Source organism: Falco naumanni, chromosome 2 (assembly GCF_017639655.2).
Source record: "Falco naumanni isolate bFalNau1 chromosome 2, bFalNau1.pat, whole genome shotgun sequence".
Classification (NCBI taxonomy): Eukaryota; Metazoa; Chordata; class Aves; order Falconiformes; family Falconidae; genus Falco; species Falco naumanni.
In genome coordinates this window covers 103830276-103856804 of record NC_054055.1, presented here as the reverse complement: position 1 = coordinate 103856804, position 26529 = coordinate 103830276, and the positions used below count along the sequence as shown (strand labels likewise).

General features: G+C 41.0%; 3 protein-coding genes across 8 annotated transcripts in view; 2 read left to right on the top strand and 1 right to left on the bottom strand.

Moving 5' to 3' along the window:
- Window positions 1-4724, top strand: part of JAM2 (junctional adhesion molecule 2) — a 40073-nt gene extending 35349 nt beyond the window's left edge. The window contains exons 7-10 of the mRNA XM_040582859.1: window positions 1007-1114; window positions 1887-1902; window positions 2831-2864; window positions 4007-4724. Of these exons, the coding sequence (XP_040438793.1) occupies window positions 1007-1114; window positions 1887-1902; window positions 2831-2864; window positions 4007-4039 (191 nt within the window). The 3' untranslated portion in view covers window positions 4040-4724. The remainder of the gene's footprint in view (window positions 1-1006; window positions 1115-1886; window positions 1903-2830; window positions 2865-4006) is intronic.
- Window positions 4725-5153: 429 nt separating this feature from the next.
- On the bottom strand, window positions 5154-9380 carry ATP5PF (ATP synthase peripheral stalk subunit F6). 4 transcript variants are annotated; one of them, XM_040582863.1, is made up of 4 exons: window positions 9283-9380; window positions 8381-8569; window positions 7030-7154; window positions 5154-5277 (listed from the first exon to the last, which is right to left on the bottom strand). In XM_040582863.1, the coding sequence occupies exons 2-4, from the start codon at window positions 8548-8550 to the stop codon at window positions 5249-5251; spliced, it is 324 nt and encodes a 107-aa protein (XP_040438797.1). In that variant the 5' UTR covers window positions 8551-8569; window positions 9283-9380; the 3' UTR covers window positions 5154-5248. The 4 variants fall into 4 exon arrangements, with proteins under 4 accessions (XP_040438797.1, XP_040438795.1, XP_040438794.1 ...); XM_040582861.1 differs by lacking the exon at window positions 9283-9380 and adding an exon at window positions 9071-9182; XM_040582860.1 differs by lacking the exon at window positions 9283-9380 and adding an exon at window positions 8998-9130.
- Window positions 9381-9472: 92 nt separating this feature from the next.
- The window catches only part of GABPA (GA binding protein transcription factor subunit alpha), a 28423-nt gene continuing 11366 nt past the window's right edge, over window positions 9473-26529 (top strand). Inside the window, exons 1-5 of one of the 3 annotated variants that reach the window (XM_040582858.1) lie at window positions 9473-9597; window positions 13267-13367; window positions 14977-15121; window positions 15997-16081; window positions 23623-23868. In XM_040582858.1, the coding sequence (XP_040438792.1) occupies window positions 13291-13367; window positions 14977-15121; window positions 15997-16081; window positions 23623-23868 (553 nt within the window). In that variant the 5' untranslated portion in view covers window positions 9473-9597; window positions 13267-13290. Of the gene's footprint in view, window positions 9598-10231; window positions 10835-13266; window positions 13368-14976; window positions 15122-15996; window positions 16082-23622; window positions 23869-26529 lie in introns of those variants that run through there. The other 2 variants (XM_040582856.1, XM_040582857.1) reach the window with 2 other exon arrangements.

The following is a 26529-nucleotide window of genomic DNA, read 5'->3' as shown; positions in this document are numbered from 1 at the left end:
AAATATAAAACTCGCTCTTGCAGGTGTGATAGGAAAGCAGATGATAGCAAATCCTAACAAATACTGCACAGAAGTTTGTGGCCAAGTATTCCATAAAGCAATTGTCTGGTGTTTTCTTAGAACATGGCTGAAAATCGCTGTATCATGGCTTTTAATGCATTCCTGGTTGATTATGAGCAAGTGTTCCACAAGCTACCGAGATAGAATCCCTCTGTTGAGAAATAGCAAACATAGCTGAATAGGTTTGGGGGTAAAATTCCTAACCATTTATTAATGTATGCTTAAAGACGGGATCTAAATGAGCAATTGGACATATAACAGAAACCTATGAGAATGTTTCTGCTCGTTGATGTGTGTTTTTCCTAAAATGGATGATTGTCTGAAGCTCTTGGTGATTATATCAGGAAAAGCGCATAGGTCATCATCTTCGCAATAAAAATTGCTAAATGTTTCAGTAGCCCAGTGTAGAGTTTAACTTTAGATGTCTGGGCTAAAATATTTGTTGGCCTTTGTTGTATTGAATTTTAAAAGCCATGCTGTTTAAAAATGAAAAAGCATTGAATTTTAAATAACTCACCTGAAGAGTTCTTCAGGACTGGGAGCAGACATTGCCACCAGCTGTTTCAGTTATTTTAGGCAAACCAACAATATGAAAACACTTGTTTTAAGACTTTTAAAGATTTCAAGGTATTTTCCCTTAGAGACATATTACTTGAATAATACCTCTTGGGGATAGGTATAATGAGGAGTATTTATCCCTTGACCCCTTATTCCTTCCTAACTAACCAACTAAGCAGCTGCAGTGTATCAAGCACTCCTGCTAATGTGGCTGTGATACAGTAGTGGGTTTCGAACGCTTATCTACATCTAAGCGTTACTAATTAACTTATGCAGCTTGGGCCAAAGACATATAGATACAAAAGGTGCCTTGAGTAATTAGGTAAAAAATCCAGGCAATGGAAATTTTTACAGCTTTCAACATTGGACTTATGTTTTATCATTACAGATGACCTTAATGTAAGCGGTATCATCGCTGCGGTAGTATTTGTGGCTCTGGTAATGGCATTGTGTGGCCTTGGAGTATTTTATGCCCAAAAAAAGGGCTACTTTACAAGTAAGTGAAATAAAGTCACTTCTCTTCCTTGTGTCAAAAAACTGACTGTACTTCTGCTGACTGTAACATGTTCTCCTTTTCATGAAGGCTCTAACTCCATGGTACTAAAGCTAAAGAGCATTAGAATAGCAACTTTTTTGTAGAGACATTTTTATTCTGCCAGCTTCTACTGCAAAAGATACTTCACAAATGACATGGAGATGTTTGTACAGTTGCATAAGGCTGCCCAACAGCGATCTAGGGAAAGCAACGAGCCGAACCTTGGTTCCTTGGAGCCTCTCTGCTATAGTTTTGAAAGGGAGCGGCAAAGAAAGACGTGCGAGTTTTCTTTTAGTCTAAAGATCTGAGCGGCTTAGCGCTGATGAAGGGGAGACTAAATTAACTGGCTCCCTCTACTGGGGCGTGGTGGAAGTGCTGTTAAGGATTGCTGCAAAAAGCCGGACACCGCGCAACCCTCCACAGGGTTTACATTAACGCCTGTGGAGTTCAGCACGGCAAGGAGAGATGCTAGATGTCGGGGTCTGAGAAGTCCCGCTGCCCGAAAGGAACTGGCTAACGTAGCTGCTCTTGGAGTTCACGTTCACTTGGAAGTTCATTTACCTTTGAAAGCAACCCAATCCTTTTCTGTTTAAGCTCACTACACCAAAAAGACATTTGGTTCAGAACCTTCTAGAAACTGAAGAGCTGAATAAGTTGTGAATAACTATTTCAAATAATTTTAAATCAGCTAAGGAAATTGTTCTTGTACTAATTTTTTCTCTTTCTTTTTCAGAGGAAAGCTCTTCCCAGTAAGTATCTTCATGCAAGTAGTACACAAATCACTGCACTCTTCATTTATGTTTTTGATGATCGAGGAACTGTGATGATTGTTTAAAGGCCTTTATCACATGATTCTTGTACAGTGGTTTTTTTGAACACTGAAATAAACCTGATCTACAGCCCAGCTAGTTCCCTTATTAGCATGAGTGTGCTGGTCAGAAAATGGATTGAGCATTATTACTGTGATAAACGTGCAGAGATGTATCTTTTTACAGTTCTGGTTTACACCCCCAACTCAGCTACAGGCACGCATTTATCTCCTCTTCAAACTAAACAAAAGATGATCAGAACCAAATTGAGCTGTCTTTATATCCATGCCCACAGATTATTTCAGGAAATGTTTTCTAAAAATGACTGGTGGAAACTTTCTGAGGGTGTCTGGTCTACTCCTTTGGTATGGATTTATTTCATGCACTTACACTTCTTGGTAGCAAGTCAGAATTGCTCAAGCTATTTTAGTGCTCCCACACAAGGCTAATATGTGCTTCATTGGAGGCTGGCCTCCAATTTTATTTTATTTTATTTTAAAAGTTTATCTTACCACTTCTAGGTTATAGCAGGTTAAAAAAAAAAAAAGTAATGTACTAAAGAGACATTTAAGTGTTTCTTTAAAATACTGTGTGATTTATACTGGCCATGAACTAGACAAAAAGCATAACTGGGATACTTGAAAAGACAAGCTAGGGAAGGTAATTTGACAGTGGTTCATGAGATAACAATGGCTATCTATAAAAGCATTTGATTTGGGGTTTTTTAATCTTTACTAAGAGGGGAAAAAACCCTAAGGATTGCTGGAAGTCTGGAAAAATGTAGTCATAAATAAGGTTCTCAAAGGGTGAAAACTAGTGCTGATAAAGTCACTGCTTAACCTATGCTCCTTTCCTGCTCTGTTAACAGAAAGAAGACCAACTATCAATCTACGAGTGAAAAGGCAAGTATTTTGCATTCAGTAGTGTGTTTAAAAACTTTTAAATGTCTTCAGAATTCCTTAGATCTCCATGAAGTTTTTGCACACATACAGACACCCACACCTGCCAAACCATACATGCCACCAGCACCTGGAGATACCTTTTCTCTGTTTACATGTATAGCTTCCTATTGCACAGTCTCAAGTGCCATACAACTTTGCTCCATACTTCGACATATTTTTGCTTACAATGCCAACCAGATTTTTACCTGGTTGTCTTTTACCTACTTCTTCCTAATTTTCCCTGTTCTATTAGCTTCTTTCATTCTTTTTCTCTCCCCTCTTCCTCATTATTTTTGTTCTATCACATAAAGACGTAACACCCTTAAGACTATTAGGCAATATCATCTCTATACTGTCCACTTAACGATGCCATTTCTTGTGAAGACTTCCACTCTGCCTTGCTTTTACAAGTTAACCAAGGAAACTAACTCATAGTCCAAGGCAGCAGTAAGACAAAGAACAGGCCTTAACTCCTCTAATGTGGGTCAAAAAGCTTGACTAAATAGGGAAGCTGAACTTTACTACCCACCCCCCCCTTCCTCACTGAGAGGGCTCAAGGGCTTTAACCACACATAACTTCTTTGGCTTTTCAGATTGGTGCAAAGAAAATGGGAGCTCCAACTAAAACTTCAATGAGGAGCAACTTCATTTTAGTTTAAGACTACATTAGTAGCCTTAAAAACCTCACTGAACACCACTCATTTCTTTAATTGAAACAGAACATCGTAAATGGCATAAGCTTATTCCTTCACCTATTATGTATGTAAGAAACTTACTGAGGCCAGCTATCTGGCTGCTGAGTAGGAAGGAACAAATTTCAAGAGCTGTGGTACCTGTTTATCAATATTAAGGCACTTACAAATCAGATGCTCACACAGCTGTTTGCTTGATGCTTTCATTTTTTAATAGGCTATTACTTATATTCCGTGTAGCAGTGCATTCTGTAGACTTACCTTTCCAGAAGAGAGTAAACATCAACTCTCAGTGCTTCGGGCATGCTTCATTTTAATCTCAATGCCTTAGTTTCTTCTGAAATGTACATTAAATGTTAATCTGGTTAAACTTCGAACAATTACTTATGTAACCTTGTTTGCTTCATTTAGGATTTCAAGCATACCAAGTCCTTTGTTATTTAGAAGATTTCAGCCTCTGTGAGGGACATCAAATGACTACTTGTTATACAAAAGTATCAAAGGGATCTTTTGACCTCTACTCTGTAAATACTGTTGCCGCATCGTCATACATGCTACAAATAGAACCTGCCTGTTTAGAGGTAGTCAACCTGTCTGTAATTGCTTTTTTTTAAAAAATAAACAACACAACCCCCCAAAAAACTTAACTTAAAGATAGAACTACATTGAATACACAAATCAGTTTGCGTGAAGACTTCTTATTTTGTTCATGTATACATGTAGCAATACAGGATTCACTCTTACAGCTTGGAACAATGTATTATATTCATGTAACTTTCACAGGTGACCTTGCTACCACTCCTTCTACTACTTAAGTCTCCGCCTTTGCCAAGGGCTCAAGTTCTCCTGCAATTCTGACATATTAGTACCTTGATATTGTATTAGAATTGCCACAGCCACCTGTAAATGCGGACTTAAACTCAGTAAGCTTCCTGTAATAGAGGCTCAAGGAGTGTTTTACTGTCTAACTTAAAATGTCTACAGCTTACCTTCCACAAGGAAGTTCTCTCTCTGCAGACTGCATATGCAATTTCATTCTGAAGAAAACCCATGCCAGTACAACTCGAGCTGTAATATCTGGACCCTAACTGTTGGAAATGTCACAAATAAATAGTTCTCAGAACCTGAAGTATTTGTGTCAGTAGTTCAGTTAATGAAATTTAAATCTCATTAACAGGTTTCAGTTGCTTCTGTAAGAGTAACATTTCGTTACTTGTGTGTTCATTAATGTAGTGTGAAATTACTATATTTGTGCCTATGCTTTTGGCTGTGCAGGTCCATCACTACTGTAGGGTGCTGCTACACATGTAGGGTTCATGGTTGGTTTTTTTTTACCTTGCAGAAGTTTTCTGGATGTGACAAACTCAGAAAAACAAGTAGTTCCTTCTTGGTGTATCATTGTTTGTGTTATAACTTCTCAGCACTAAAATGTAGCTTGGCACAGGAGTTTCGCAGTTAACATTGAGAAACTACTCAGGTGCCTCAGTCACTCAAAGAATTGACAATCATAGCTAACTATGCTCACAATACAGTCAAGAACTTATTCACGCCTCTGAAATCAAACCGAAACACTGCATTTATTAAGTTACAACTGGCTGCTGGTTCAGCAACTCCATTGATGTACACTGCTGTTTGGTGTACAGCCTGCAGAGATCAGTTTGGAGTTTCCTCAAATTTAGGCTCTGAAGGGGGAAAAGGAGAGGGAAAAGAAAATTAGTCTCTTTTTACTCCAGCCTTGAACACCACAATTCATCTGTTATTTAAAGAAAACCAAACATTAAGTTGGCAAGCTAGAGCAAGCTCTTGTACATTACAATCCACACCACCACTTACTCTGCATCAGAGTATAATTAGATGCGAGAAGCGCTGAAGAATAAACTACACTAGAGGCAAGACCTTTCCACCTTAGAGGAGTTATGCATAAGGTTTAAGACAGATATGAACCTCAGTAACGTTCCGCCAAAACAGTTTTAACCAACACTTAGGGTAGGTGGGAAGGCAAAGAAACTGAAGTCAACTAGAATGTTACCGGACACGATACTAGTATTTCCAACACAGCTCCGATAAGAACAAGTAACCAAGCTCCGCCCCCCCCCCCCCCCCCCCCGATCCTACTTTACAGATACTCTGTTTTATTTGCACCAGTAACAATCTGACACCAAATTGTCGCTTAATCCAACTGAAAACCCAGGACATTTTTAGGTGTGTGCCTAGTCTAAATTGTAATTAATTCTGCTCAGACTAACTGGAAATTCTAAGTCACTGAATATGGTGGCTTGACTTTGGCTGGCTGCCAGATGCCCACCAAGCCTTGCACAAGGGCTCTCATTCTTTCCCTCACTCCCTCCACTGGAGGGCTGAGAACAGAGACAGCATTTTTGACCTTTTTAAAATATGCTGCAACAGAGGCGCCACCAGCATCATTGACTGGCTCAGCTGTGTCCTGCAGGGGGTCCATTTTGGAGCCAGATGGAACAGGCTCTGACGTATGGCCACCCCCAGCCTCTCCTGATAGAGGCCACCCACCCCTGCAGTCCCCTGCTGGCAAAACCTTGCCACGTACACTAAATACACTCACACCTTCCAAAGACTGCTGAATCCCAGCTACCAGCTGCTTACAGCTTATGAGAAAGACAACTTACCCTCCACAAAACCTGACTACAGCTAAAACTGCTTGTGAGCAGTACAAGCTTTGAGCTGTACTTACATAAGCAAGCAAAAGACACAAAGAACTACAGAAATGAGGCTGTCCGTAAAAAGATTAAGTCACTGTTATGTCCTAAGGCAGAGAGAGCCTGTGCAGCTTCTTTGCATTCTTGATAAAGAAGTCATCACAAGCATTCTTGTCATAATCAATCTGGGTAATGTAAAAACATGCTAACACAAACTCAGAGCAGTTAAACAGAACTCATAGCCAAATAACTGAAGAAAAAGGTTTAATAAAATTTAGTCAAGAGTAATCTTACGAAACAAAGTTAAGATCTATGTTCATTTTCTTAAATTGCTGACTTTCCAGGTGAGCTTACAAAATTTACAAATTGCAGTTTGGATGACATAAACTACCGGTTTTCAAATTATAGTCTGCTAACCTCTTTGGGAGGAAGAGAAAAGTGTAACAATAGGCTCTGGCCTATTTCTATTTCTGTTTGGACTATTTCTTTAGGGTGTGTGAAGTGTAATGAAAATAGCCTGATCTGACTGCAAGTTTTGTTAAGCATCAGCACATCTCTACTGGAAAGCCAAATGATCAAAAAAACCCCAAGAAAATAGGAGTCAGATGGAATCAGATGTGAACTGTGCAAAAGTAAGGAGATTCACTGAGGGCATCTTACATTAAATTAATGGTCCAAATAAAAACTAAATGGGAATTAATTAGGAAAATTGGTCAGTGAACATGTCTTTACCATCAGAAATTCAGTAAGATGTTAACTCACCCTCAAATTTAAATTCTGGAAACTTGGTTAGATCCCCTCCACCATATGACCGTTGAAGTCTAGCAAGGGATTCATCCATGTCTTTCTGAAATTCAGGGCCTGCATCAACAGGCCCTCCAGCCTGCCTAAAAACCATTAAAAGTTCTGATTAACAGCTTGGTTCTGTAATTTCATGTGAAAGTTTCACTACGCTTTCATGGCTATTTATGAACTGAAAACCTTTTTGACAACCAACTAAAGCAAGCCATTTAAAATATTTCCAAAAGTCAAGATATGACACACCTTAGGGCCTAACTTACCTTACACATAAGTAAGGTAATGTACAAGTTTTCTACTATCAGTGATGAAAATCCAAGCTACAAAGTTAGCCTTTTGAGACATAAAACTACAGTGAGTACCCAGGCTTTCAGGGCTCTTAGTTTCACCTGTTTTGGGTGTGATTTCCTAGCAAAATTGCTATTTGTACTTCTGTTAATGATCTTGGGTTAGTAAAGCTTAACTGCTCTTAAGAGAACGTGTTTTGAATACTAAACAAGCAAAAAACCCAAGAGACAGAGAACCCTGCATTCATATAGATTCAGACAGGAATTCCTTGGGATACAAATATAAAATAATTAAAATTGTAACTGTTTAGATTACCAATGCTCAGTTGTACTAGGACGGATACCATTTATAACTGGTAAGGCCACCAAAAATATGCCTCTCTACACAGGCTAGTTTGTAGGTATGGAAACACACATCTTCCTCCAGTAGAGCTAAGTAGCAGCTTATTGCCTTCCCAAGAATAAATATCACAGAATTACTATGGTTTTTAGTTTCCTGTTAAGTAGTTAATTCAAACTTTACAGGAATCTAAGATTCCATTTGAATGAACTGCTTATTAACATAAGATGTTTAGTGAATCAGCTTCACAGTTCCATTAATTGTCAATTGCTTTTGGAGGCTATTTCCATTCAGCTTCTGGAAACAAGTCTGAAGAACAGCCATTTTCCTCAGATAAAAAAAAAGGGCTTTCCCTGACCCCCTACTCACAGAGCACACAGATGGGTAAACATTAACGTACTAGTATGTTCACACAGTGTGCAAAAAAACCTTAAAATTGAATACCTTAACTCCTCAAGAAGAATTACATGAGCTCTACTTTTTTTTTTTAAGGGGAAAAAAATGGACATTTTCTGTCAGGTATGCAACAACAAGCCTTCTCACTTGTGACACTATCAATAAGTTTTGCAGGAAAGCATACCTTAAGTATTTAGAGAGCAACCTACAAAGTTAGCATATTTCAGCATTTGTCAAAATCAGTATTTTCCCTCCTTTTGCCATCAGCCTTAAAATAACTTTCTTTACTTACTTGCTCTTTGTGTTGTACTCTCTGATCTTGTCCAAGAAGAGCTTTTGAACTGGATCAAGCTCTTTTGTCTTATTAAAGACAACAGCAGAAAGCCCTATGTTCCTGCGCAAGTGAGGGGAAACAGCAGAGCGAAAAATTGAAGAAAGCCGAAGAATCTGATGCAGAATCATGATGACGCTAAGGTTTTAGCTTAAAAAAAAATTGAAAAGAAACACAGAATTAGTTAGCTCTTTCCACAACGTAAATGCATAAATAAGTAAAAAAAAAAAAAAAAAAAAAATCAGTTCAGAGCTGAGCTTTAAACTGCAAAGAATATTTAAACCAGCACACAACCCGAGATGAAAATTCAAGCAGCCACCGAGCGCGCTGCTACACGTTCCACCTCGCCGCCCGGACACACAGGGCATCTCAGGTCTTATCTTGTTTAAAGAAGAGGCAACAAATTTAACCCAGCCAAAGCGAGCAGCGGCACCGGCCGCCGGCCCCACCGCTCCGACTCCATCCCACCCGCCCCAGGAACCCCCCGCAGGCGACGGGGCCGGGCGGCGGCGTTAGCCCCAGGGCCCGCGTACCCCGAACGCAAACTGACAGAGGCAGAGCCGCCCCCCGGCACCCACCGGCGCGGCGGGAGGAAAGGAAGGGCACAGGGCACGGCGCACGGCGGGGCCGCCCCGGCCCAGCTCCAGTCACCTTGGGAGAGTCACCGCCCCGCCGCCCTGCGCAATGCACGCCGGGAAGCCACCCCGCCCGCGCGGCCCCGCGCCGCCGCAGCGCTGAGCCCCGCGGCCGCGCACACCGAGTCCCCGGGACAGCGGCGCCCGCCCCACCGCGCGGCACCACTCAGCCGCCGACTAGGGAGGCGCTGAGGGGAGAGGGGAGCGCGGAGAGGGCCCGCCACCCACCGCTACGCCGGAAGTAGGCAATGCGCTTCCGGGTGAGGAGAAGTGCCCGGGAGAGGCAGGTGCCGCCGGCCCCGCCCCGCCCGCGGATTGGCGGCGCGCGGGGGCCGCCGGGAGCTGTAGTTCCCGCCCTGCGCGGGGGGGTGGCGGTGTCGGCGCGCCCTCCCCGCCCGGGCCCGCGCTGCCCAATCCCAAGCGCGCGACGGCCTCCTCAGGGCGGCGGCGGCGGGACCCCGCTGGGGCTGCGAGGGCCGCGGCTGGCGGGAGGCGTCGTGCGGCCGCTCCGTTCGGGGCCGTGCGGCGAGACGGCAGCGGCGGGTGAGCGCGGCGCGGCCCGGCCCGGGTGCCCGGCCCGTGTTTTGTTTCCGTTTCTCCCCGGCGCCGCGGGTCTCATTTCCGTTTCGGGTTCAAACAACGACGAGGCGCCGCGGGAGGAGGAGGGGGGGAAGCGGGCGGGGAGCCGGGGGAGAGAACCGGGGCCTGCGGGGAGGAGCGGCCTCGCCTGGCCCGAGTCTACCGCCAGCCGCCGGCCCGAGTCTACCGCCAGCCGCCGGCCCGGCTGCGGCGCCGCCTGCCCGCGGGAGGGCCCGTGGCGGCGGCCCGGCGGGCAGGGTCGCCCCGTCCCCAGGGGCCGCGGCTGCTCCGGGCCAGGCCGCAGGCCGCCCCACGGGCGGGAATGGAGCCGGTGGCCGGCGCCGGCGGTGGGCCGCGGAGCGGGGGCCCTCAGGCAGCGTGGCGGCCCCGGCGCGCCGGAGGCGGGAGGGAGGTGCAGCCCGGCCGCCGCGGCGCGGGGCCAGGCAGGCAGCCCGGGCCGGGGTCTGTGAGTTCTCTCCGGGGTGTAAAAACTTTATCTCTACTTGTAAAAACTTGTTCGGGGTTAAAGCGTAAGAGGCTATATTGTGCTGTGCGTAGTCTGCTTCCTGGTGTTCGGCCAGGTACGTGCTGCACAGCCACTTCTCCCAGTTCGGGTTTATTTTCTGACTTGAGGGAAAACGCTTGAAATCTGGCATGATTCCACCGTGTTTAGTGGTCCGTTGTTTTTGCCTTCAGTCTGAAGTGGCTGATAACTTATAAAATCTGATCTGTAAAAGATAAGTTTGTGTGTTCCGTTACCTAGTTTGTGATGATATCTACAATTCAAATAATAATTGGGATGGGTAGTACCAAATGTTCCACGAACAGCGGAGCTTTTTGGGAGCACAGGTATCTCCAGTGATTGGGCTTCAGTATCATCTGCTCATGCATATCGGCTCTTGTAGCTGTCCCTGCTTCACAATTAGATAGGATAAGGAATGCCGATTCTGCTGTTAGAGTTTCTGCCCATATGAAGATGGGCTTCCTTGCTTAATTCCTTGTGTTCCAGGGAAGAGAAAAGATAGATCTTAACAGGATAATGGGGCTTCTCCCCTAATTGGAAAAGCCAGACTGTAAGGTATTGGGATAGCACTGAGCTGTTGTACAGGGAGGAAAAAAAAGCTTTGTTGACAGGCACCTTCTCTCACATTCATGGAAGCCTGTGTCAGGTGTTATGGTCAGATGCCTTCTTGGGTAACAGGTAAGTCTTAGGGCTTTTTAGGTCGAAGAAAAAATCAAGCAGAAATTAGTAGGGTGTACCTTCCACAAGTCAAGCAGAGTCTTATGTGTTCTTCCAAACAAGTGCTGCTGTTGTAGTATTGCTACCATGTTGACCCTTCTAGTAAGCCAGGCTGTTTGAGTTCTCTTGTTTCTCAGTAGCATTCAGGGTTTTAGTCCCACCTGAACCTATGTATGCTTTCAATCTCCATATCATTCTGCAGCTACAAATTTTGCTAGACTTCATGTGGAATGTTTATATCATCAGGACTCTTTCTATTCTAGCATAGGAAAGACTGAGTAACTTTCCCTGGTTTCTCTGAACTGTTAAAGACTTTACATGTTTTTGTGATGTTATTCTTTCTCTTTCCACCTGTCATCTCCCTTTCTCACATCTGGGCTCACTGGAATCATCTTTTCTGTACTTTCTGTCTGTGTCTGTGTCTCCCTTTCCTGCCTCCCCCAAGTAACCAGAAATGTAGTAGATAGAGCCTGCGAGATGCAGCTGCAAACCACCTTTGGAGAGTGAGTGAACAGTTACTAGCCCAGCTGCCAATTTGGAGTGCAATCCATAGGGACTTCAAAATGCCTTACCTAATTCTCTACAGTTGCTATGCTGTTACAGTATTTACTCGCTGTGCATCACTTTGCGTATTGAGTATTTTGTCAGAAATCATTCAAGATGGTGAGTTCTTTCTGTAGGTGTGCACAGTTTTCTCCATAAATAACTTACGAATGTGTCAAGGAACAGGAATCCTAGCCTAACCTCTCTTGTGACCGTATTGGTAAACTCCCTTCATCACAAAGAAAATGGTAACTTTACTCTTGTTATTTTGAGTTTTTAACCTGGCTGCTAATACAGGAGAGAATTTCTCCCCCTTTTTTTATTATACCAGTTAGCTTCTTTAGGAGTTTTTAGTAAGGGACTTTGCTCAAACAGTAATTTAAAAAAAATATCTTTTTAACAGTCAACCAGATCACCTGTAACCGTGCAGGTGTCAGTTCTTCAAGATACTTAATTAAGCTTGTCTGCATTCTTTGGAAGTGGTGTTTCTTCCCTATTTATTATGAAGATGATTATGAAGTTCAGTGGACCCTACCCTGGCACTTAGGGGATTTTCACAGAGCCAGATCTGTGAGCAGAACAGATTCTGATTTAGTTTCTAGTGGCAAGGTATTCATGAAGTGCTATTTACTTCCTGTCTAGCCCTGGTGTAGCTCCTTACAGATTGTCATCACATGCAGCACTTGATTTCTTCAAAACTAATTTTAAATAATAGGTTTTGAAGGAGATGATGAGTAGTTTGGATTTCTTTAAACCTTTTCTGTAACCATTCTACAACATAGTTGGTTACTAATCCTTTTGGGAAATTTTAAAGTTTAATAAAAGTTCCCTTTTACTCACAGTTGGGTTTGTATAGAGTGTTCCCTGGAAAGAATGATTCCAGGATGGAAACCTTGCTAATCTCTACTATTGTGAAAATTTAAATAGTAGTATGTTTTAATTTTTCTGCTATGATTTTTTTCCTTTGTACTCCTACTTCCTACTTCTTTTCCTATGAGTCAGTGATGTTATGTATTATAAACTATTAATATAATTTGACTAAGCTCTTTTTTGTATGTATTTCATAGTTATGGTGCATAGGATGGTTAGTGAAACATGATAGTATTAAAAAACTATATCTTTACAGACCAAATGCTGTAATTCCTTTTTTCACATTCATGTTCCAACAGACTCCAGTGTTCCGCAGGGCGTGAAAATCTGCAGTGCCAATGAGAATATCACCATGGAATAGCTTTCCTTTTAATTACTAATATACTGCGTTAGTTTGGGACTTAACAGGATGCATTTGTTATGTATATATCATCAAGTGATTGCCCATGAGAGGGATGGATGGAAAGATGGAACAATCAATAAATAGTTTATTCTTGAGTTTAGTTACCTGTGAGGAAATCATGGATCTTCTGTCTAGCTTCCTGTTGCAGTGTTTTATGTAATACTTAAATTTGTAAGCAGCATCTTTCAGTCTTGCTGGGAAGGTGGTACGTAGCTGAATCTAGATGGCAAAATATGCGTTTGTCAAAAGTTCTTTGCTACCAGCTATTAAAAACTGTAGCAGGCCCATAACAAAAACATTAAATGAATATGGATACCTGTAAGAAAATCAGGCTTTGGGCTCTGTGCTAATGTCCATTTATAGTCCTGGATTTGCCCCTAGAACACTTGTTTGAGGAACAGGTATCCTCACCTGTTTTGTGAAACCTGTATTAGCTTTTGGCTTTATTTTTCAGGTGAATCCTTGTCTTTAAAAAGCAATCCTGGTATTTGGTTTAAAAAATGTTTGATAGAACAGAAGCCATGATCTAGTTTTGTTGGTCTGTGACTTACGGAAAAAAATTCTTTTCTGTTTATAGCTCTATTCTTAGGACATTTTAGCCATGACTAAGAGAGAGGCAGAGGAGCTGATAGAAATAGAAATTGATGGAACTGAGAAACAGGAATGCACTGAAGAAAGGTATGTAGTGTCTTTGCTCTTCGGGGTCATTACGCTGCAATTGATATGTTCATTTGTTTAATTGGTTTCAGATTTGTGGCTGCATATACACTAAGTTTGCTTGTTTATTATTGGGTATTGTGTAGTGCTTCAGAGATGGCTATGATTATGAAATAAGTGTTTTCTAGGTAGGCAAAAGAAATAACTTAAAACTGGCAGAAGTAATTGGCTCAGTATGATCTCTGTGATACTGCAGTTGATGGTATCCAGCAACAAAGCTGAAAAACCTGTGGAAACAAAGTTCTTGGGTTTACTTTTGCTCTCTTCAGTTTTTCTTATCTAATTAAATAGCTCCTGGTCAAGAAAACCACTGTAGCTCCTGTAGGAAACCACTATAGTGCTCTCACGTTCTTCAATCTTAATTGGTTTAAATCCCAAACTGTTTTGTTTATCTCTTGCTATGTTCTTAGCAGTTCTCTTCCTCTACTGCCATTTCTGTAGGAATATGTCTACATGTACATTCTGCAAACCTTTCAGATTCAGTGTATCCTTTTGTAAATGAGATTAACCTTTCAGTTTCTCCAGTCTGTTGCTTTACTGTTACAGAGTCACTTGTTTCTAACAGCAGAAATGATGTTCTATATCTACTGATTATATATATTTGTTGGGGCCATTGAAACTGTAGATACCGAATCCATTCTGATATCCATTGACTTAATTACCTCAGCCTGTTAGGTTTTTTCTTCCTAATGCTTCCCTCCTAATTTTTACAACTGTTTTTGAAAGCACAGAGAGGCAGTTTGTGTTGGATAGAAATAGCTGATGCTGGTAGATGACCTGCTCTTCAGTAACCTGTTTTGGAGAACTGAAGAACTGGTACAAAACCACTTATTGTTTCTTCTTATTCTGAGCTCCTTGTATATTTTTACTACTTACAAACTGACTATGTTTGTATACTTTCTGATTTCCTTCCGGGTAAATGTAGAGAGACCGACTGTCTAAGGTCATTGTTGACACACGAGTCCCATAACATTGATGATTCTGAATGCCTGCACCAACACTGTCATCATTTCAGTGCAGGACAAACATAACGTGATTTTGTTTCCTTCAAGGCTCCATGTAGCTGTAGTTCTTTCTGGTTGTCTTTTCTATGCATTAAGCTTTTCCTAGTGCTTACTGGTGAAAAGACATCTCTGTATGAGAGTGGACATTTTCCTTTTCTTTTTTCCCTATCTGTTAAGTTTCTGTGTTTGTATTTAAAAGATACTCAAGTTAAAAACAGTCTAGGCAAGGCAAATAAAATTTGTTTATTCGACATGCAAGTTAATAGTGCATAATATACTAATTGTGACTTAATCTCTTGAAAGTGGTGATCTGAAAATAATCCTGGTATTTAACCTAGCTTTTTCATGGGGACAGGGTAAAAGAAGAGTTCCAGAACTGTAAAATCAATGTGACCAGATTTAGTAATTCACTCTCTACTCAAGCAAGGAGTTTTTCTGCAAGGTGTTAAGATTTTGGAGTCAGTGTTACTTTTTATGTAGTTTAGTTCTAACTTTTTTTTAAGCTTTGCTATATCTACTGTATTAACATGTGGGTAATGGTTTGTTGTATTAATTTGGTGTTTAAGCATCGTTGAGCAAACCTACACCACAGCAGAATTTGTGAGTCAAGCTATTGACATCAATGAACCAATTGGAAATCTTAAGAAGTTGCTGGAACCCAGACTGCAGTGTTCCTTGGATGCACATGAAATTTGCCTGCAAGATATCCAGGTAAATTGAAAGGCTCTGAAAGATTTAACCTCTTAATGGAGAAGCATTTTGCATACTTTGTCCCTTTCTTCCATTGTTCATGGAATTCATGCTTCATTTGGTATATTAATTAAAATTAAGAGTTTAATTTTGTGTCAGGTTCGTTATTGGACCATTTAATATGTACGTACTAATTCAGTGTGAATAAAATCAAAATACTTTTGGGGTTCCTGGGGTGAGAGTAAGAGAGACAAAAAATTACCACCTTGCAAGTGAAAGAATGAGGGCAATGATAATACTGTCTTCTCTCGAGGTAGCTCACATAATTTGTTGCTGCCTGAATTTCTGTGAATCTAATCTTGTTTTGAATCTGAATGCAATGAGAAGGTTTTTGTACTATCCAGGTGCACAGACAGCAAAACGTTACTGAAGAAATCTAACCCATATGTTTACAGGTGTCATCACATGTTAGACAGTGTAACTGTTTCTCATTGTGTCAGCTGCATGTTTTATCTGCAGTTACAATCAGGTATCGGTGGCTTCTTCAGAAACAACAGGGAGAATACTACTTTAAAGACAATTTTTATGAAGGTGTTAAAAACTGAGAAAAGGAACTGTAGATACTTTTCACAAAGTGAAGGTACTTCCAGGTACTGCAGTGCTTTTTTTAGGTTAAAAAATGTCCCTGTAAGTGAAACTACCTTAGAACAGATTGGCAAGTTTCAAATGCTGATCAAATTCCTTCTGTCATGTACTATGTCTGCATAGTACTAAAAATATTTGCATGCTTCAGAAAATTTGCTGCAGACACTAAATTTTTCTAAAGTTCAAAGGAGAATAAGTTTCTTATAATGATGAGACTAATACCTATTTAATATTTTTTTTGCTGTCATAAGCTGGACCCAGATCGAAGCCTTTTTGATCAAGGAGTAAAAACAGATGGGACGGTGCAACTCAGTGTGCAAGTAATATCTAGGCAAGGTAAGCATTATGTTTGTCTGTTGTACAGACAAATTAATATTGTGGGAGTGCTTGTGAGTAAACCCAATCCCCTACTATTCCTAGCTGTGAAATTGAGAAAAATCACTGAATGGTCACATAGCTTCAGAATGTCTCTTTCAGTGTGTACTGTGATTATAAGTAGTAGTAGTAATTAAAATAAACCTTGAGAACTGGTGCAATTTGAAATGTGGGGGGGTTTATACTAACTTTCTAAGTGAAAAAACAACCAACCAACCAACAAAACCAAAACGCAAACAAACCTGAGTCAAGTAGTGACAGTTACAGTATGAGGCTTTCATTAAGGGTGAGTAGTTACTCATACCAGACCAAGTATCTAAGCAGGCAAAAGATTTTTGTCTAGATAGGTGGCAATTTCATCTTTGTGAGGTGAGTGAGCTTGTGTACTTCATGAGCAATTAGATTATGAAAGCATATGTAGCTAACTGAAAATTAGTATGAAAGTCTGGGATCACTATCTATTGTCTGTTTTCTTTGGATGAGAAGTCAGAGTAAACTGTTGTGACACGGCCGTTAACCAGGTGGGTAGGGATTTGTTGATGCGTAGGTTTTATTTGTATTATCAGGTATGACAGGATTTCCCCTTGTCAAATCCTCAGGAATTAGCTTCATTGTTTTGCTTTTTGTTCTGTTCTTCTTTGCTCCTGCCAAATGCCTCAAGTGGAAGGATTGCCACTGCTCTACTGAAGAAAACGTTTACTCTGTGAACAGCTACAAGTGTTTGTTGCCATATTTTCAAACAAAGAGTGACAAGTTTGTATTGGAGTAGGGTAACTTTAGCAAAGCAGATGAGCAAAATTTGGGGAATATGCTTTTGTGCCTTTGATTTAGATTAGACAGAAGAAAGCCTTTCTGTTTTGTATTAAGCAGTATTAAGTAAGACTGATGATTTGCATTTAATGCCCTGTGTCAGTTGACTAGTGCTAGGTTGAATGCTCAGTTCCCCATATGTAACGAGGGTTGAACTACCTTTTTGGTTTTAAAAACAGCAGAAATGTCCTTCAGAAATCAGGAATAACTGCTTTTAATTCATGCCCAGTAACTTGTAGTATGCAGTGCTCAGACTTCAATTTTCAAAAGGATGCAGGTGATAAATACCTCGATTATCTTCCACTTTCTTCCTGTGTGGTTTGGGTGGGTTTTTTTCTTCTTCAATGTAAAACTGAGGCGCATGACCATACAGCATAAGGACTTTCAGGGTCTGGGGTTTTTTTCCCTGTTCTCTCTCTCCCCCCTTAAAAGAAACACCTGCGTATTAAGTACTTTTGCATAACTTTGGAACAATCCTCAGTGGTGTTTTTCAGGCCAAGATACTTGACACTTAAGCAACTCATAAGAAATCTGTCTTTTGAAGGCAAGTAAAATATGGCAGAGCAGAACATCAGAAAACAAACAGCATGGTATAAATAATAAAAAGAAGTTATTTAGATCACTAACAGGAAAATGCACTTGTTACTCTGACTGCAGTGTCCCTTTGAGCTGGGGGGGGGAAAAAAGCTGCTTATGCCATCCACATATTTTTCTTGTATATGTGAAGTATTGAAACATTCTCAGTTTACTGACTTTTATCTTTCCCTGACTTGTATAATATATAGCATTCAGCTAGCCGTAATTGGTGATGCTGATCCTTGTGGTGGATTTGTCGGGCTTATTTATCTGTGTCAACAACCAGCTGGAGTGCGTGGAGCTCCCTCTGGGGGTGGATGAAGAACTGACCAGGAGCTTAAGCATCAGGATTAGTGGGAGGGCAGGGACAGGTGACATTGATAGCAGGGGTCTGCTACAGGCCACTCAGCCAGGAAGACTAAGCAGGTGAGGTCCTCTCTCTCTCTATATATATATATATATATATATGTATAAAATATATATAGGAGCAGCCTCACATTCACAAGCCCTGGTTTCTTGTGGGGCACTTCAGCCACCCTGATGTCTGTTGGAGGAACAACACAGCAGGACATAAGCAAGCCAGGAGGTTCCTGGAATGTGTTGACGATAACTTGTTTTCAAGTGATAGAGGAGCCAACAAGGAAAGGTGCCATGCTGGACCTGGTTCTCAGCAACAAGGAGGGACTGGTGGCGAGGGTGAAGCTCAAGGGTAGCCTTGGCTGCAGTGATGATGAAATGGTGGAGTTCAAGATCCGTAGGCCAGTGAAGATGGTGCACAGCAAGCTCCCTACCTTGGACTTCAGGAGAGCAGACTTCGGCCTCGTTGGGGATCTGCTTGGCAGAGTACTATGGGACAGAGCCCTGAAGGGAAGAGGGGCCCTCTCTGGAAGGAAAGAGGACACCTGGTTACCTGGGATGTGGAGAAAGCTGAAGTACTCAATGACTTTTTTTGCCTCTGTCTTCACCAGCAAATGCTCCAGTCACACTGCTCAAGTTGCAGAAGTCAAAAGTAGGGACTGGGAGAAAGAACTACCTGTTACAGGAGTTGATTGGATTTGAGACCACCTAAGGAACCTGAAGGTGCACAAGTCCATGGGACCTGATGAGATGCGTCCACAGGTCCTGAGGGAACTGGCAGAAGATATGGCTAAGCCAATGTCCCTCATATTTGTCCTGGCAGTCCAGTGAAGTTCCCATGGACTGGGAAAGGGGGAATGTAACCCCCATTTTTGAAAAAGGAAATAAGGAAGATCTGAGAAACTACAGGCCAGTCAGTCTCGCGTCTGTGCCTGGTGAGATCATGGAGCAGATCCTCCTGGAAACTATGCTAAGGCACATGGAAATAAGGAGGTGATTGGTGACAGCCAACATGGCTTCACTAAGGGAAAATCATGCCTGACAAATTTGGTGGCCTTCTATGACGGGGTTACCATGTTGGTGGATGAGGAAAGAGAGACTGATGTCATCTACCTGGACTCATGCAAAGTATTTGATGATGTCTCACACAGCATCTTTGTCTCTAAACTGGAGAGAGATGGATTTGATGGGTGGATCATTCACTGGATAAGGAATTGGCTGGATGGTCGTGTTTGGAGTTGCGGTTGTTGGCTCAGTGTCCAATTGGAGACTGGTGATGAATGATGTTCCTTAGGGGTCTGTACTGAGATCAGTGCTATTGAGTATCTTCATTGGTGACATGGACAGTGGGATTGAGTGCACCCTCAGCAAGTTTGCTGATGACACCAAGCTGTGTGGTGTGGTTGATGCGCTGGAGGGAAGGGATGCCACCCAGAGGAACCTTGACAGGTTTGAGAGGTGGGCCTGTGCAAACCTTATGAAGTTCAGCAAGGTCAAGTGCAATGTCCTGCACATGGATTAAGGAAATCCCCAGTATCAATCCAAGGTGGGCAGAGAATGGATTGAGAACAGCCCTGAGGAAAAGGACTTGGGGATGCTGGTGGACAAAAAGCTCAGCATGACCTGGCAATGTGTGCTTGAGCCCAGAAAGCCAACCATGTGCTGGGCTGCATTAAAAGAAGAGTGGCCAGCAGGTCGAGGGAGGTGATTTTTCCTCTCTGCTCTGCTTTCATGAGACCCCACCTGCAGTACTGTGTTCAGTTCTGGAGCCCCCAACGTAAGGAGGACGTGGATCTGTTTGGAGCAAGTCCACAGAAGGGCCACAAAGATGATCAGAGGGCTGGAGCACCTCTTCTATGAAGACAGGCTGAAAGAGTTGGGGTTGTTCAGCTTGGAGAAGAGAAGGCTCTGGGGAGCCTTCCAGTACCTAAAGGAGGCCTGTAAAAAAGCTGGAGAGGGACTTTCTGCAAAGGCATGTAGTGTTAGGGCAAGGGGTGATAGTTTTAAACTGAAAGAGAATCAATTCAGATTAGCTATTAAGAAGAAAGTCTTTACTGTGAGGGTGGTGAGACACTGGCACAGGTTGCCCAGAGAAGCTGTGAATGCTCCTTCCTGGAGGTGTTCAAGGCCAGGCTGGATGGGGCTCTGAGCAACCTGGTCTAGTGGCAGGGGGGTTGGAACTGGGTGATCTTTAAGTCCCTTCCAGCCCAAACCATTCTATGATTCTGTGACTTCTTGAGAGAAAAGCCATTATGTCAGTTCAAGTGTTCCATCAAATTTTGATTAGACATGTAAATTCAGAGGAACAAACACCAGCTGAAATGTAGTCCATTGTAGTTCTCTTAGTGTTGCGTACAAAGATACCTTAACGTAAGTTAAGTCAGATGAAATATCAGTCCTGTTTATTCTTTTTACTAGAAAGACCATTCTGTCACTCCACCTTGCCTTAACTCCTGTCTTCTGGTTTGAAGAATGGAGGTGTATAGTGTTTTCCTGCCATTATGAGAACAGCAACTTCGAGCACAGCCCTGTTCTTCTGTACTGCTCTGAACTAAGCCTCTTACAAGTTTGTGGAGATCTGAGTAACAGCATTGTATCAAATTGTATTGTCAAAGAATTTGAAAAAAAACCCTTTAATTTTGACAACTTCTGTAGCAAATATTTTGCTTTGGTTTTTTGTTTGGGTTTGCTTTTTTTAAAAAAATCTGGACACAAGTAGTATCTGATCAAGACTTTCTCCTGCCTGTCTGACTATAGATAATACAAAATTAACATTTTGCCATCGTTAAGTTGTTAAAATTGATAGTTGTCTTTTTTCTTGAGATAAGATAAAATGGATTTTAACCCTATCTTTAGTCAATTTATTTTTTTTCTTTACAGAAAATAAATGGAGGGCAGGGAGGGAAGATAAACTTTTCAGACTGTAAATTCCAGTGCTGGGTGTATGGCATAGGTTGAAAATCTTTTTTGGGAAGACTTTAGAGGTGGAAGATCTGGCTGGCAGTCTGTCAGCTGAAGGAATTTTTTCTTGTTTTTTCTATTTCCTTAATCCACAGAGTAGAGGCAAGCTTGAATGGGAGTACTTACCACGCTTTTTTCAGATGAACTGTGTGAGACAGGTACTAGATTGAGAGCAGCAATCTCTGACAATCATTGGTTTGAGCCATAGGAGGAGAGACACTTGTATTATGGAGGTAGACAATGTATTTTTGCTTTCTATTTCTTGTTGTTTGCAAAGTATATGAACAGGTAGTCCAGTTAACCTGCCATTCATGTTGTTCACATACCACATATACAAACTGAAACGAGTCAAAGCTGTGTTTGTAAGTGAAAGTGTCTGTAGCTGCTGTTTGTGTTGAGCTCAGTTCTGTCTCTTACGTACACCCAGAGCATACCTGCAAGATTAAAATTTTCCCAAACAGATGCAGTTCCACCTACTTTTTAAATGCTTGACTGACTTATGATGTTAGGGCCTAACTGCGCTCAGAATTTCTGTGTGTGTGTGTATGTAGCTGTACTATGGATACTTACACAGATTTTTGAGAATAAGTGATAGTTAAACACAAAAGGTTCTTTGGATTTGGGTAGTTGAAGAGCAAGTCCTGTTTTAAGTGTGTAACTCCTCATTTGACTGTGGTTTCTAAACTCTTTTGCGATACTTAGGCTTTTATTATTAGTAGTATGTAAAGGAACGATTCATAAGTGTAACGAAACATACTGATTTAGATTAAAGGTGCAGTTCGACTAATGTCCTGTCTGTGGCTGTGGTTAAAACTAGATATTTCAAGGAGAAAAAAAATCAGATTGCCTGTAGGTCAGTCTTAACCCAAGTATATTCTCTAGCTTTAGACAATTAGCAGTGAACGGGTTTGTAGTGGGGCAATGTCTGGACATGTCTTGATAGCTAATGTGCTTGAATTTTTGTACGTTGTACCAATTTATACTTCTGGAATGTGTTGTCACATTGTGTTCCACAACTTATGTACTGTCCAGAGAAGTCTGGACATCTGTTTCCTTATGCAGTAGGTAAAGCCAGAGATGTAACAAGAGATGCAGACAAACCCGGTGAATTAATGTTGGTCTAGCTTGCAGTAGGTTAGGTGGCAGACTGTTACTTGCCAACATTTTTACTTATTAGCTGATTTCTGTATAGAGACTCATCACTTTTATTTCCATGTTTGCATTATGGACAAAGCAGTAGAGTCACAGTTCTTTTGACATCTAGCTGTTTGACAATGGATTATTTTGTTGAACAGTAGTGAGCTGTTCCTTTCTAGAAGCTTTTTTCTTTCTTTTTTGAAGATCAAAAATAGAATCTTAACCCTTAGTGTTTCCCCCTATCCATTTCTGTCTGACTTTAAAACAATCCTGTGCTGCACTTGTTAATCTTACATGGCCTAGATAAAGCACTTACTCTCCTAAGGTGCTTGTTTGCTTTTTGTTCATGTTTGCTGCTTCATCTAGTCAACCATTTACTGGTTGTCTGCGTCTGTTTTCACTTCCTTAATTTCATATTGCTGCATACTATACTTACGGTCTTTGTAGCTTTCCCTTTCTAATATTTTTCTCAAGCTGAATTCCTTTTAAAGTCTAGAAGCATACTTGTCTGAAAAAAAATTGGTTCGTTCTTACTTGTACTACAGCTAAGTACTCCATTTCTTTTCCTTTATAAACTCTGAATAGATTGTGATTTTAGCTTTTAAAGCTGGAACCTGCCATCTCACGTTGAGCTTTCATATAGATTAGATGGGAGGGACACAAAGTAATACCTTATGGCACAAGATACTGAAGTTGTTCTGGCCATGTGATGTTCTGTAAATCCTACTTTCAACTGCCTAACCCTAGTCAAGGTCTTCCAAGTCATAATAAAATAGAATTTCACAGATTTTTTTTTTAATGTGCAAATGTATTTGATAAAAATCTCTTAAAGTGTTGTTGTTAGTTATTATAATGGAAATTATATGTCACAAAATTTGAAATATTTTTTTCTGTTCAGCATTTTATAATGACAAGAAATATCTTCTAAACAATGTCAGAAATCTGGTGAGGCACTAATTGGACAAAGTTCCTTCTCAGAAGGTGACAGAGAAGGTGGTGATACAAAGCATTAGTGGTATTAGTGAATGGGTTCTTTATTGCTGTAGAATAGATACAAACATATATTCCAGCTATGTGGCCTAACATCTTGAATGACAGGCATAAAACCAAAACAGGAATAGCTGATGAAGCTTAAAACATGAAGAATTTTCTAGTTTTAACTTGCAGTTGAACACACTGCCTCTCTCAGGGTACTGAAAGAAACCTACTGTGTGTAGACACCAGAGATACCAGGGGAATATTGTAAAGGCTGAAAGAAGTGCCTCTTTGTTGGGGGAAAGAGGTGGATGCTTGTTCTGGTTTTTTTGGGTTTGTTTTTTTTTCTTCTTCTTTGTTTGGTATATTTTCTTACAGATGAAGATAGTTGTTCTTTATGCCCACATGCTGAACATTCTGTTCAAGATATGTGAAATGCATCACCTAGATAAGAACAGGAAGCTGTTTCTTCCTGGAGAAAAGGGAAAAGCTTTGTATTCAACTTACTAATGTATATACTGTATAACAGAATATGTCATTCCACTTTAGGACACTTGGAGAAATTTGATGCCTTTATGTCATGCTTCTTTCCTAAGTATGGTAACACCTATTAATCAGAAAGCTTTAATTTTGTCCTATTTGCGTTGCTATCCTTTAAATTTTGTGTTTGTTCTTTGTATATTTAGGGATAGAGCCCAAGTTAAACATCCTTGAAATTGTGAAGCCTGTGGAGACTGTGGAGGTAGTGATTGATCCAGATGCTCATCATGCAGAGGCTGAAGCTCACCTTGTTGAGGAAGCTCAGGTGATAACCTTGGATGGAACAAAGCACATAACAACAATTTCAGATGAAACCTCTGAACAAGTGACACGATGGGCTGCAGCACTGGAAGGCTACCGAAAGGAGCAGGAGCGCCTTGGGATACCCTATGGTAATAATACATGGTTCTCTGTGTGTGTGTGCATGTGTGTGTGTTCAAGTAGGGTCTAGGTTCTTTTGTTTGGGGGTTTGGTGTTTTTTCTTAAACGATTATTAATTTTGGTTATGTAATTAAAGTGCTCCAATACCTGAGAGAAGGTTTCTTATGGTATGGGTAAGTACAGTGCAAATATCTGCATGAGAAGTCTAAAGAAAAGCAGAATCAGTGCTTGTAATCATTCTTAAAATAGTGCTCTTTGCTCCGTAACTTGCTTATTATTGCAATTTTTAGAAAGTATTTTCTTCTTCCCTCCTTAAAAATCCATTTGTTAGTCATAAAGCTCTTTCACGTATGTCTGAATTAGAACTAAACTCAGTACTTGGTGGGGGTTTTCTCTAAAGATACTGAAACTGTGAGTTGTAGGATGCAGAGTACAGCGTTAAATCAGATTTGGCATGGAAAGCCATACTTGACTTCAACATGCTGGAAAAAGATGATTCAGAACTGAATATAAGTATTTTGGTAGATGATCATCTCTCTTGAATTATGTTGTTACTTTAGCAAGCTGCTAGTTTAATGTTAGCATAGAAAAAGCATCTCTGAATACTTGCTCAGGATTGAACTGAAACTGGGTTTTAAAGGTAGTGGTTCAGTATCTTCATCCTTGCAGGATTCTCTGTTGTGCTGCAAATGGAAAATTAGCTTTTAGCAGGTCTTCAAAATGTTGTGGCTTTCCATTGGTGTTACTATGTTTTGGTGGATTTTACTAGACTTTACAAATTTTTAGCTGTTAAAGGTATTTCTGGTAATAGAATCCAAAGCTTTGGTACCATTGCAAAGGTCCCTAGGAAGAAGGAAATTATTAATTGATACGAGAAATAAAGCCAGAAAAGGGAGCAGCAGGAAACTTGGAAACAATGGAACAGGTTAGAGAAAGTAATGATTTGTGTTACTTGCAGATTATGTTCTGTCAATGAGAACAAGTTAGCAGCTTCTTGATGAAAATTCACTGCTGATAACATTTTGAAGACCAAAACCCTTTTGATACAGCTTTTCCAAAGTATTACTTTGCATGGTTTTAGGTTGCATCAGTGAAAAATGATGCAACATTACTGTCCTTTATTAAGCAAAATGGAATTTGTAGCTCCTACATATGTTTATATGCTTAGGAAACTTATTTTCTTTAATTCTTAAAATAAAAACCTGTGAAGTGACATCTGTTTGGGGTATGTAATTTAAAAATTGATATTAGTTCTGCTCTTGTTTTTTGCCTTTGAGACAGTGAAAGTAAATCTCTCTGCTTTAGTTTCCATTTTGAGTTCTTACTTGTTGACATGCTTTAATGTATTGCACACAACATCAACAAAGTTTTGGAGATGGTGCTTACCTTACCCATCCTCTTTCTAGCTTGTTCATACGAGTACTGCTTGAACCAACAGACTTCTTATGTTAAAATGTCTTGAGTCAACAAGTCGTGTGTTGCCCATATCTTGAATTGATAATTTATTACCACTTCTATATATTCCTCTGCTCTGTGAGTTGTCTATACTATTCTGCGTTTGGCACTGGCATGTAAATGATGTGCATGTTGAATTCTGTTGAAGTGCCAAACAGGCATCCCCAAACTTGATGGTGTGGCTTGTTTAATTCAAATACAGGCATGCACTGGTTCCATCCAATCTTCATTTAATGGTTTATTTAATATGGTCTTTCTAGATGTGGTATATTTTCCACTTACTGTTTTATATTTTGATTTATGGTACATGTTTATTAGCCCACATGTGTGGTGGGCTGATCCATGCAAGGGCTACTTTGGAAAAAACTGACCCTTGGTGGTGGTGGTGGTGCTGCTGTCATATGGCATGGAATATCCCTTTGGTCAGTTTGGGTCAGCTGTCCTGGCTGTGTCCTCTCCCAGTTTCTTGTGTACCCCCAGCCTCTTCACTTGTGGAGTGGCCAAGCAAGAAACGGAGAAGACCTTGTGTCAGTCCAATACTCTGACCAGATTCTTTTAGATATTCCATACATAGAGGGTGTAATGTGTAATACTAGATTTACTTTAAGATAGTTGATGTTGCATGGAATTTCTGATTTAGCAGCATGATACAAATTATTCTAAAAACACAGGACAATGGCAAGTTACACTTAGGAAAATATAGCAGTTACAGTACACTGCTCAGTCACAATACCAATGTGATTCCTGTTACTGGTCTCTATAATATGCTCACCATCGCAATGCTGGGTGTCCCCAGTCACCAGGAAGGAATACATGGGTTGAAACCAGCTCAAGCTCATTGCTGTCTTCAAAATTCTTTTGCTAGCTGTCTAGTTTGTGTACTCTTGTATTGGGCTGAGCCACATATTCATGATCTGGCTGGCTCAAGGAGACATTTATACCACCAGTTGATCTGCTTGGCTGTTGATAGCTGTTTATCTAAAAGGCCACCTTCCAGTCTCCTTTTTGTTGAGATAAAGTCAGCTTCTTTGCATTATTCTTTGAGCTGCATGGGCACTTCACCCTTGGTCATCTTCTCTGAGCCTTCTTCCGTTGCAGGGGTTTGACAGGTCCTGTTCCACCCCTAGGGCTTTAGCCAGTCACATCTTGACTGTGCAAATACTGCTCAGCAGTAGCTAAAAGATCTCCTTGTGTTACCAGCATTGCTTTGGTCACTA